Below are 12045 nucleotides of genomic sequence, written 5' to 3' on the forward strand. Positions count from 1 at the left end.
GTTTATTCAACAGACATTGATTAGACACCCATATGTCAGGCACTGTTGTAAACACTGGAGATCTCTGCCTTCTAGGAGCTTGTATTCTAGTGGTATATTTTCTTCTCAGTGTGTGTCTCAGCTGTCCACTTTTTTTTTATCTCTGTCTGGACACGTGGCTCATTCTGTTTCTGGGTCTCTGTAGGAGTGCTCCTTTAATTCTGCCTTCACCTCATCTATTTTCTTAACCTAGTTAACTGACTTCCCATGTGAGCTTGTTCTTTGTTTTATTCAGTCCAGTTGTCATAACATCTTTCTTCCCTTTAGTAATCTTTATTTTTTTCTTTATGAATAAAAGCCAGAATAAAAGAAAAGTCCTTACAAAAGCTTATAAGGCTTTAAAAGTTGTGGGCCTGATCACCTCTTTGAACTCTTCACTTACTACTGCTCATTTCACTCCAGCTGCATTGACGTTCTTGCATTGTTGTCTCTTCAAAACACCAGCATGTTCCTACCTCAGGGTCTTTGCACTTGCTGTTCCTTCTGTCTCTGAATGCTTTTCTTCCACATAGTCACATGTTCGCCATCACTTCCTTCAAGTCTTTGCTCAGTTGCCATATTTTCACTGTGGTTCTTCCTGACCTCTCCTGTCCCCTGCTCCCACCATATTTTTCTTGATGACAATTATTACCTTCTAAATTATGCAAGGGTTCTTCAGAAAGTTCATGGAAAAATAGAATTAAAAGATAATATGAATATTTCCATGATCATTTTGGAAATATTCGTTGAATGAATGAGTCTCCTTGGTAAAGTGCTTTTTTGTTTGTTTTATTATATTTACTGAATACACTTCTTTGTTTTGTGTACTTTATATAAAAAATGAATGGCTTGAGCATTTTATATATTTTCTTAAAAATCCCTTCAATTGCTTTCTTTAGCTTATTAACATATTTTGTTCTATAGATTTGTAGCCTTCATAAGATAAAAGGCTCTCCATCCCTGATTATGTTTGTACCTTCAGCCTGAGTACATATAGAACTAGATCACAATTCTAGAAGTAATAAATAATTCCAACCTTATAGATAACCCAGGAAAAGGTGGGATTCCAGGTAGACTTTAAATCCCATCCAGAAACCCAAGGATGATCTAAAAGGAAAAACAAAAAATCCTTTCAAATAGAATATTCCTTTTATTCTTTAAAAAAAAAAAAAGTTAGTACTATATTTGGAATTTTAAGTTATTTTTATACAACTCCCATAGAATATACTTTAAAATGAGTCCAGATAAAACTTATTTATTTATTTATTTATTTATTTATTTATTTATTTATTTATTTATTTATTTATTTATTTATTTATATATGCATGTGTATATATATACACACACACATACTCCCACTCTCTTAATCACAATTTGGAAGTCCAATAAACTCTGAAAAACAATAAGCTCTACCAAACCAAATGCTACTCATTTGGTAGCAAAACCCAATCTGACCTGATGTGCGTCTATTTATCTTCTTCATCTTTCTATTTGGTGAGTCTAGTTATATGTTTAACTGAAGATATATTAATGTGTTTGATTACAATGTGCACACCAGACCTTCTGAGACTATTATGTAATATGCAATATATGCCATATATTATCTTTCTAATATTAAAAAATAAAAATAAATTTAAAAAATCTGAATTCTGGAATGTTTCCAGCCCCAAGGGATTTGTGTTTTGTTTTGTTTTGTTTTGTTTTGTTTAGCAGCTGGTAGATACAGGGCGCTGAGGGATTTGGATAAGACATTGAGGGCCTGAGTATTTTTTTTAAATCTACTTTACTAAAGTGAAGCCAGACTGTCTAGTCACTGACTGCCTAACTTTTGGTGGTGATTGTTGCTGCTGTTACTGCTTTTTCTCCAGCTTTGCAAACCTGGGTATTCTTCATGTGACAAAGAAAAAAGTATTTGAAACACTGGAAGCACGGATGACAGAGGCATGTATAAGGGGCTATAATCCTGGACTTCTGGTGCATCCTGATCTTGCCTATTTGCAAGCAGAAGGGGGAGGAGACAGGCAGCTCACAGGTGAGCCTCATTCTCCCAGCCTTGCTCCTCTGAGGAGCTTGCCTTTCATTTTCTTGTGCGTGGACTGTATGTTCGCCTGTGCGCCTCAGGTTTCTTCTTTTCCCAGTCTATACCCCATACCGCTCCCACTCTTTTCCTGCTCAGAAATCTTTGATGGCATCCAGCTACCTCTGGAACAAAATCCATACCTCCTTAGCCTGGTATGCCAAGCCCTCCCAGGGAATCTCCAGCCCCACCCTGCACCCACCTGTCCCCGTCACTGCTCTCTGAACACCTGATGCCTATCCACACCTTTGCATGGGTCTTCCTGTATCTAAAACAACCCCCCTTCCCTTTTCAACCTGTCAAAACCAATGCGTAGTTCAAGACACAGTCCACGAACACCTCCTCTGTTACACCTTATTATAAGGAATCTTTCTTTGGGCTCTTCAGGCACATAATAAACAATTGTTTTTACCATAAAAATGCTATGATTTTCTGTTTTCCTGCCATTACTCAAATTTTTTCTTTCAACCCCACTCCCTGTCCCACCACATGCCCCATTTCTGCTTTTCCATTTTGTCCTCTCTTCTGTGCATCTTGTCACCATCTCATACTCAGGTGATCCAGAACCGATGATCATGTTTCCACTGAACATATTCCATCTTCTGATACCCAGACTCAAAACCTTCATGTCACCTTTGACCCTCCTTCTCCACCTGTGCTGCATCTCCAGTCTGTGGTCCAGCTACTCTGTGCTCTCCATGACAGTCCACTCCTAACTCCATTTCACTGCTCCAATTATAGCAGTTTTCTCCCTGGTCTCTGTCCCTTACCATTTCTAATCCAGTGTACACCCTATAGCCAGGTAGATCTTAGAAAAGCCTGCATCTCGCCACTGCTTGATTTCTCCCACTTACCTACAAAATACAAATTCCATAGGCCCAAGAGCTGGTCCCAGTCTGTATTTCCAACTCTGTTTCCCACTGTGCCCCTTCATGTTAGACTGAACTACTCCGTAGGAGCACCATGATTTCTAACTTCTCTACCTCTGTCCTCTCTTCTTGGAATGCCCTTATCCACTGTTCATATGTTCAGATTTTATCATCCCTTCAAGATTTAGAGCAAATGCCTCTTCTGCTGCAAAGTCTATGGATCTCCTCTCCTTTAAATCCCTATAGCTCTACTGTAGTACTTATCACTTGAATTATTACCTTTTGTGATATTATAAGTTAAGTATGACTATATCCATCAGCATGAAAACTCCATTAAGAAGGAAGGAACCTGATGTAATCTAGTCATTCAGTTCCTTCACAAGTACTTTTTGAAATTCCTAGAGCTGGTTAATAACTTCAGTAACTTTGCAGGATACAAAATAAATGCCCCCAAATCAGTAGCATTTATATACTCAAATAATGAATTAACAAAAAGAGGAATAAAGAAAGTAAGCCCATTTATAATTGCCACCAAAAAAATACAATACCTAGGGATCAATTTAACCAAGGAGGTGAAAGACCTCTACAATGAGAATTACAAACCACTTCTGAAAGAAATTAAAGACACAAAAAGATGGAAAGATATTCCATGCCCTTGGATTGGAAGAATTAATTAACATTGTGAAAATGTCTATACTTCCCAAAGTGATCTACAGATTCAATGCAATCCCCATCAAAATACCAATGACATTCTTCACAGAAATAGAAAAAACAATCTTATCTTTCATATGGAAAAACAAAAGACCCCGAGTAGCCAAAGCAATCCTGAGCAAAAAAAAAAAAAACAAAGCCAGAGGCATAACTCTGCCAGACTTCAAATTATACTACAAAGCTGTTGTAACCAAAACAGCATGGTACTGGTCTAAAAATAGACATTCAGACCAATGGAGTAGAATTGAGAACCTAGAAATCACTCCTCAGGCTTATAGCCATCTGATATTAGATAAATGCAACAAAAATCTACATTGGGGAAAAGATTACCTCTTCAACAAGTGGTACTGGGAAAACTGGATATCCATATGCGGAAGAATGAAACTAGATATGCATCTTTCACCATACACTAAAATCAACTCAAAATGGATTAAAGACCTAGGTATAAGACCCAAAACTGTAAAAGTACTAAGGGAAAATATAGGTGAAACACTTCAGCAGTTAGGTCTGGGTGCAGGCTTTATGAACATGAGCCCAAAAGCACAAGCAGCAAAAGAAAAAATAAACAAATGAGACTATATCAAACTAAAAAGTTTCTGCACAGCAAATGAAACAATCAACAGAGTGAAAAGACAACCTACAGAGTGGGAGAAAATTTTTGCCAACTGTGCATCCAACAAGGGACTAATATCCAGAATATACATAGAACTCAAGCAATTATACAGTAAAAAAATAGATGACCCAATTGAAAAATGGGCAAAGGAGCTGAATAGACATTTTTCAAAGGAATACATACAAATGACCAACAGACACATGAAAAACTGCTCAACATCACTAGTCACCAGCAAAATGCAAATTAAAACCACACTGAGATAGCACCTCACCCCAGTTAGACTGGCTATAATCAAAAAGATGGTGAATAACAAATGCTGGCGAGAGTGTGGAGAGAAGGGAACACTACTGCACTGTTGGTGGGACTGTAAATTAGTACAACCACTTTGGAAAACAATTTGGAGGTTTCTCAAACAACTATCTCTCTTCTGGGTATGTATCCAGAGGAATGGAAATCATCATATCAAAGGGATACCTGCACTCCCATGTTTATTGCAGCTCTGTTTACAATAGCCAAGATATGGAACCAACCTAAATGTCCATCAATAGTTGATTGGATAAGGAAACTGTGGTATATATAAACTATGGAATACTATTCTGCCATAAAAAAGAATGAAATATTCCTATTTGCAACAACATGGATGAACCTGGAGAAACTTATGTTGAGTGAAACAAGCAAAGCACAGAGGGATAAATACCACATGTGCTAACTCATATGTGGGAGCTAAGAGAGAAAGGAACACAGGAAAGAAAGACCACAGTAGTGCTGTGATCCAACAGAGGAAGGGAACATTCCTAGGGCTACAAGTTGGTGTTGATGGGCGAGGGGGAACGGGAGAGAGGTTGGAAGATAATTGGGAGGGGACAAAGGGTACAAAAATAATTTCTGGTAATGGATATGCCCCCAGTATGAATCTGGCCCCCACATCATGGGCAGGAGGGGGGACAATCAGCTTTGTATCTCATGAATATTCATAATAAATAAATTAATTAATTATAAAATAAAATAAATATAGCCATGTATTAACGGGAAAAAAAAAGTTGTTTTGAAGAAATAGATCTTTCAGAAGTATAAATAGGAATTTGGAGTGATAGCTTTTCTCCATACTACAATATTTATTATATTGTTTTGTTCAATACTCTAAGGTATTTAAAGCTAGCAAGTTAAACAAAAATTTTCAGTTAACAGACTTCTTTCAGTGGTACAAAAGTGCATTTGGTTAACTTTTGGACTTAATTAATTTAGCAGGCTTTGGATTCCACCATTTCATAGAAAAGAACTTTCTTGGTTCCAGGACAACAAACATCCTTATGAAGTATAGTGGGCATGAAATAATTAATATGAGCAAAATTCAATAAAAAATTCCACTAATTCAAAACAAACAAAAAAGTACTTTTTGAGCACCTACTATGTGCCGGGCAGTGTGCTTGGCACTGTAGAATGAGCACAGTCACTGTGCTTAAAGAACATTTGGAATAGTTAATTTTCACATTTCTCAATACAGCTGGTGCACAGTAGCCTTCTTACATTCCATTCCATCACATTCTTTGTTCTTTTAGCTCTTATTGTAGGGAGAAAAAGGAGAGGTGGGAGGAGGACAGAAGAGAAGAGAGACAGTGTGATACACGGAGGACAGTTTTTGTGATAATTCAGAGAAAATGCAGGTGTTCTTTTGATGCCTTTAATTTTAGATGACATAATGAAACTATTTTTTAAAATTTTACTAGCAATATGAAGTATTTTAAAACAGAAAAAAGTGGGTTTTTACTTTAAGTTTACATTCTTTATTTGGTCTTTATAAAAGCATGCTATTTTAAATGTCCACACTTTCCCTTTTCCCTGGGCATGAATGGACTGTGCTGTATGGTCCTAGATCGGGAAAAGGAGCTGATCCGCCAGGCAGCTCTTCAGCAGACAAAGGAGATGGACCTCAGCGTGGTGCGGCTCATGTTTACAGCTTTTCTTCCGGATAGCACTGGCAGCTTCACAAGGCGCCTGGAACCCGTGGTATCAGACGCCATCTACGACAGCAGTGAGTACCTGACTGCTTACAGGAGGCAGCCTGGTATAGCATCAAGAACAGACTTCCAACCCTGCCCTGCCTTTTACTTACTAACTCTGAGTCCTGGGGAAAGTAACTTAATCATGTTAGCCTTAGGTTCATCATCTATAAAATGTGAATACTAAAATCTAGCTTAAAAGGTCAATGTCTAGATTAAATGAGATATTTTAAGAGGTGTTCAATAAATGTTGTTCTCTTTCCTCAGATGTGCATTTTAGTCTTTTCCATGCAATAGCCAATCTCTTATTACTTATAAATACCTTGCTATAAGGATATATTGTTGGAGCTCTTAGAAGGGAAATATACTTCAACTTTTTCTTTGGGGCTCTGAAGAGAAGTTAATAAAAGACAACCATTGCTATCTTCATTCCCAAATATTACAGACTAGCTTTACCAAGATAGCAACTTCAAGTTAACTGAATGAGTAATATAGATACTATGTGAATTCAAAATTCTATTTCAGTTCATAGTTCCTAGAACATTTAAAGAGTTTTACAGTGATCTTCAGTATTACCATGCAATTTTCTTGTTCACTGTGTGTGGGATTTATTAAACAGATATTTCTAAAAAGCCTGCAAGTGCAGTACTTAAGCTCGTTGAAAGTTTATTGAATCTGGTATAAGGAGAAAATGCTGTGCTCCAAGCATGACAACTAACTGATTTCTCTAATTTAAACAAGTTGAAGGGAAGTGAAAGGGTTATAAAATGATACAGACTCATATACCACAGATCACCTTAAAATGCAGCTGTTGGAGGGGGGAAAGAAGGAAGCTTTATACTATTACCACATGAAACTTTTTCCCCTAACCACACAGAATCCTAATTTAGTTTGGGGGTAAGAAATATAACATCTCCTTTTTTCTTCTCTGTAGAATAAAAATTAAATAGTTTAAGAAAATCGTCCTTTTCCTAAATTTTTTAGGACTCTTGTAAATGGTATAGCAGTTCGTGGAAACAAGTTTGGGGTTAAAGTCTTGAAATTCCAGAAATCCATTGGCTTGGTACTTTCTGAAACATCAGAAAAGCTATTTCTCTTTCTGTATCTGTCTTTCTTTATGTGTTAGTGGGAGAAACAACTACCTGTTCCTTTCTGCTTCATCTATTTTGGTAATATTATGACCCATGCCCAAGAAGTGCTCTGAGGACTTCGGAAACCATTCTTGTTTTATTTATATCTTTATTAAAGCAGTATGAGTGAAAGCATCTATTTAAACTTTGTTTTGGTGAGGTGTGCTAAGGGCTGGGTTTCTCATAAGGGGATTGGCTGTGAAACTGAGGGTAAACCACAATGTTTGTTGTTTTTCCCTTGTGAACAGAAGCCCCCAATGCATCCAACTTGAAAATTGTGAGAATGGACAGGACAGCTGGATGCGTGACTGGAGGGGAAGAAATTTATCTTCTCTGTGACAAAGTTCAGAAAGGTAAATATATGCTCTGGTCTCATGATGTGAAATATAATTCTGAGTGTGCCTATGAGTCAGTTTTTAGTAGCAGATCACAAATGTTCTTCCTTTGACATAGAACTCCTTACAAATGTATTTCACCTCTTGCAAATGTAAGTTGTCTGTGTTATTTTTTTAAACCCAAATAATGTATTTATTTATTTATTATGATTATTATTTTCGCATTCTAAGATACAGTTGAGGGAAGGGTGAGAGCGGAAGGGGAAGGGGGAATAGGATAGGAAGAGGAGGAAGGGGGGGGCAAGGTCAAGGCCCATGGCACCCCTCTCATTCCAACAGGGGATACCATGGGGCTTCCAGCAGCGGCTTGGTCATTGCTGGGTTGGATGCAGAAGTTGGGGGGCAGGGCGGGACTGAGGCCCTCGGCCCCCCACCTCCCTGGTTTGGAAGCCCAAGGCACTTTTGGCGGTGGCTTGATGGTTGTTGCTGGACTGGTTGCAGACATCAGAGGGGCATGGCTGAGGCAGTCGGCCCCCCACAGCCCTGGCTCAGGAGCCTGAGGCACTTCCTGCAGTGGCTCAATGGTCATTTCTAGGCTGGTTGCAGATGGTAGGGGGTGTGGCTGAGGCCCTCAGCCCCCAGTCACCCCAGCTCGGGGTATTTCTGGCAGCAGCTTGGTGGTCATTGCTGGGCTGGATGTTGTCATCGGGGGGTGTGGCTGAGGCCCATGGCCCTCCCACCACCCTAGCTTGGGAGCCCAGGGGGCTTCTGGTCCTCCTAGGTTTAATAGGTGTTCTTTGGTAGTGTTAGACCTTTACTGGTTAATATCAAAACTTTGTCTCTGATCTGTGGGTATTTTGTTTTATTTCTTTCAGTTCTGTGTTGGATTATCCACTGTTCCCACCACTTAAATTCTGCACTAGAGCTAATTTCTCGTCCTTTGGTTACTTCTAAAATGGAGGAACTTCCTAAGGGAACCAGCACTTGAGCCCTGTGGTTGAGTTGAATTGCTGCTTTGCTGTTGATTCTCTAGGGAAGGCTTTATGTGCAGCTCAGGTTTTATTTTTGACCTTGTAATCACTTCCAGGACTTGTGAGGCCTGGAACACCAGGGTTGTGTGGAAACTCTGGTCTGGGCCCAAGTCTTTTCAGCAGGCTATACCCCTTGCAGTTCTATATTACTGACCAGTCTCCACTGAATGGGTCTGTGCTGATTGGAGGGTAGACCAGCTGTCCGTGCTGTACCCCAGTGATCCCCAGTGGGTCCGTCTCCCCCATCTGCCACACTCCAAACACTTCCCATGGAATGAGCCATGTGCTGGTCCCTTGCAGTGACTCACTGGCATCTGAGTGGCTCCTTTTTTCAGTTATCTGTGGCCCATCGCTCCTATGTGGGTTCACGGGAACCCTCTTAGTAGTCTTGCTGGCCTGGGGGCCACTAAGGCCCTCTTCTCCCCTGCAACCTCCAAGCCACTTCATACAAAGGACACAGCTATGGCTTTTGCCAGCTTTTGCTCCACATGCTCACCAGGGCTGGCCTTGGAGCAGCCAGGGCTTCAAACAGCCAGAGAGGTCCTTCCTTTCTCTCACTGAGGCTTCTTTTGCCTTCATGAACCCCATAGGTCTCTCCTTCTCTTCCCCTGAGCTCTAGTGTCCCTAGCTTGGTTGTTGTTGCTTTTTAATATTGTAAATTGGTTGATTGTGGGAGAGAGTGACACTGGAGACCATCTATTCTGCCATCTTGAGCAGAAGTCCCCACCTACTTTATTTTTAAATTCCCCACAGAAGTAAAGAGAAATAAGAAAAAAGTGATGATTGTAATCAGTGATTTTCAGTATTTTTATGCTTTAAACTTTGGTATCTATACTCAGTTAAACTAAAATAAATGAGTAATAGCCATGCTTGACACACATGCAAACACACACACAGAATAAGTAATAAGTTTTGCATAGTGTAAAATTGTTGGTTCTGCTTATTTTGTAATGCTTTGTTGTAACCCTGAGAGAGCGTCTCCAAACACTTCCATGTGACATGATGTCAACTATGAAATGGAAAGAGAATAAGGAATACCAGGAAATTCTCAGAGCACATTTCTCTCACAGTTGTCACTTTCAGAAAAGGTTCTTGGCATTTATCTCTCACTAGATATATTACAAGATTGATAAATTAGTAAAAGCTGAAGGAGATTATGTGTTATTTTCTCAAACTTCACTCATTTTTTAAATAAAACAATGGAAAGTATAGTATAATAAAGATCTATTTGCTACAAAGTGAGCATTTTCAAAGTAGATACATAAGTGAAAATATAGCCCCTAAATAAAAGAAATATGGCTTTTGAAAAAATTCTTATTTGGGGTTAAATGCTCTGAGGTGTAAAGTCAGAAAAAAAATGGGATCACATTTTTAGAGTAAAGTTATATTCTTTATCTAAAAAAGTTTACACTTTGTCTGCTTACACTGTTATCAGCCTTTTTCCAACCTACTCTGTGGAAGTAATATTCATTTCTAAATTCCTGGGTGTGTACACCACGAGTAACACAGTCTGAGTACCCTCATTTGTAAATGCAACTCTTAATCGTTATCACTACCTTGGAATGGCTCAGTAAGAGAAGTCTTACATTTGAAATCTAACTAGGTCCAGAGTAATTCTAACTGAAGGCAAAGGAGTGGACCAAGAGATAAGGAGATGTTTTATCCAACCCTAATGCAAGGGGTCTTCAAAAAGTTCATGAAAAGATTTGCATTATCTTTTAATTCCGTTTTCTACAAACTTTCTGAAGTACCCTTGTATTTCTAAAATTCTACTTAAATGTAAACTTAATTTCATAAGTCAATAGTATGGTTCTTTACTATTAAATGGAAAGTGAAGCCAGGGAGATGCCGACCTAAGTTATATTGTCATCATATTTCTGCAGAAGTAGAGTCCATGACTAGAGTGTGAAGTTAGGAAGGGACCTGACCATCATATTATTTTGACCAATTACCCAATTTGGACTAATAAAGTATTAGAGGGAGGCAATGTAGTAGAATGTTTAAGAGGCTGTACTCACACAGTACTGTCTATGTTCAAATCGTGGTTTCTCCATTTACTCGCTATTCAACTTAATGGACTCCAGTTTCTCTTCTGCGAAATGAGGATAGTAATAGTACACCTACATCACAGGATTGTTGTGAGGATTAAATCAGTTAATATATACCTGTACTTAGAATAGCGTCTGACATATAGTAAATCTTATGTAAGTTAATTATTACTTATGTACATCTATATATTGAGTTGAACCACCTTTTGGGATTCTGATATTCGTCCACCATCCTTCATGTTTCTCAGGAGTGAATTGGTTTAAGGATGGAAAAGTGGGAAGGCCAAAGATTGATTAAGAGAAAACTCAGATTGATTAGGTAAATCTAGCATTCTGCCATTGTAAATGAACCTTGAAGACCATTCCTGTGGTAAGTAATAACAATAATAAAAAAAAGTGATTTGTGAAAATTTTAAATAACACAAAATTCTATTTCATACTAATTAATTTCACAAAAGTTTAAGTATACAGTAGGTAGAATCTTGAATCAACTTCATTTTTCAGCATGTTTATAAATATTATTGCACTGTGTAAAATTACACACCTGAATGTGACTATTTGCAGATGACATCCAGATTCGATTTTACGAAGAGGAGGAAAATGGTGGAGTCTGGGAAGGATTTGGAGATTTTTCCCCGACAGACGTTCATAGACAAGTAAGTGGATGATGATGATGATGATGATAATTATCAACAGTTTACATTTTCTGCTTTGTTGAATTAAGTACTTAGTTTCCATATGTAAAAAAGGAAAAATTATAAATATTTATTTAACTACCATAAAACAGTACTATTTTTAAGACTCTTGAAGGTCATCCAGAAAAGTTACATACCATAGAACTACAGGCAAGGTTCTATTAGACCATCGCCTCTGAGACTTTGGCAAGACATTTCATTTGGTGTCTGATCCCCTAGTCCATCAGACAGTGTCCCTCAGGTCCTTTAGTGAAAATGTTTGTGTTCTACCAAAGTAATTAGGATGAAACCTGTTAAAAGGGTATTCTAATGAAAAGTGTTGGAAGGAGAAGTCTTCTAGTTGAGGCTGATGTCATCCTGATAAATCAAGATTTCCCAGTGACCACTGATCACATGACTAAGAAATGAAAATGCTGAACCTCCACCTTAGTGATTACTCACCTTTTTGCGAATGACTGGGGGATACTGTTTTCACAAAGAAGTGGAAACAATCCAAATGTTCATCTATAAGTGACCAG

At 38.4% G+C, this 12045-nt stretch overlaps 1 protein-coding gene across 3 annotated transcripts in view; it reads left to right on the top strand.

The window, feature by feature from the left end:
* NFKB1 (nuclear factor kappa B subunit 1) overlaps window positions 1-12045 on the top strand; it is a 128172-nt gene that overhangs the window by 82754 nt on the left and 33373 nt on the right. For all 3 annotated transcript variants that reach the window (XM_063108728.1, XM_063108729.1, XM_063108730.1), the window contains 4 exons: window positions 1887-2050; window positions 6162-6320; window positions 7667-7771; window positions 11397-11488. In XM_063108728.1, the coding sequence (XP_062964798.1) occupies window positions 1887-2050; window positions 6162-6320; window positions 7667-7771; window positions 11397-11488 (520 nt within the window). The remainder of the gene's footprint in view (window positions 1-1886; window positions 2051-6161; window positions 6321-7666; window positions 7772-11396; window positions 11489-12045) is intronic.

Source organism: Cynocephalus volans, chromosome 9 (assembly GCF_027409185.1).
Source record: "Cynocephalus volans isolate mCynVol1 chromosome 9, mCynVol1.pri, whole genome shotgun sequence".
NCBI classification, from domain to species: domain Eukaryota; kingdom Metazoa; phylum Chordata; class Mammalia; order Dermoptera; family Cynocephalidae; genus Cynocephalus; species Cynocephalus volans.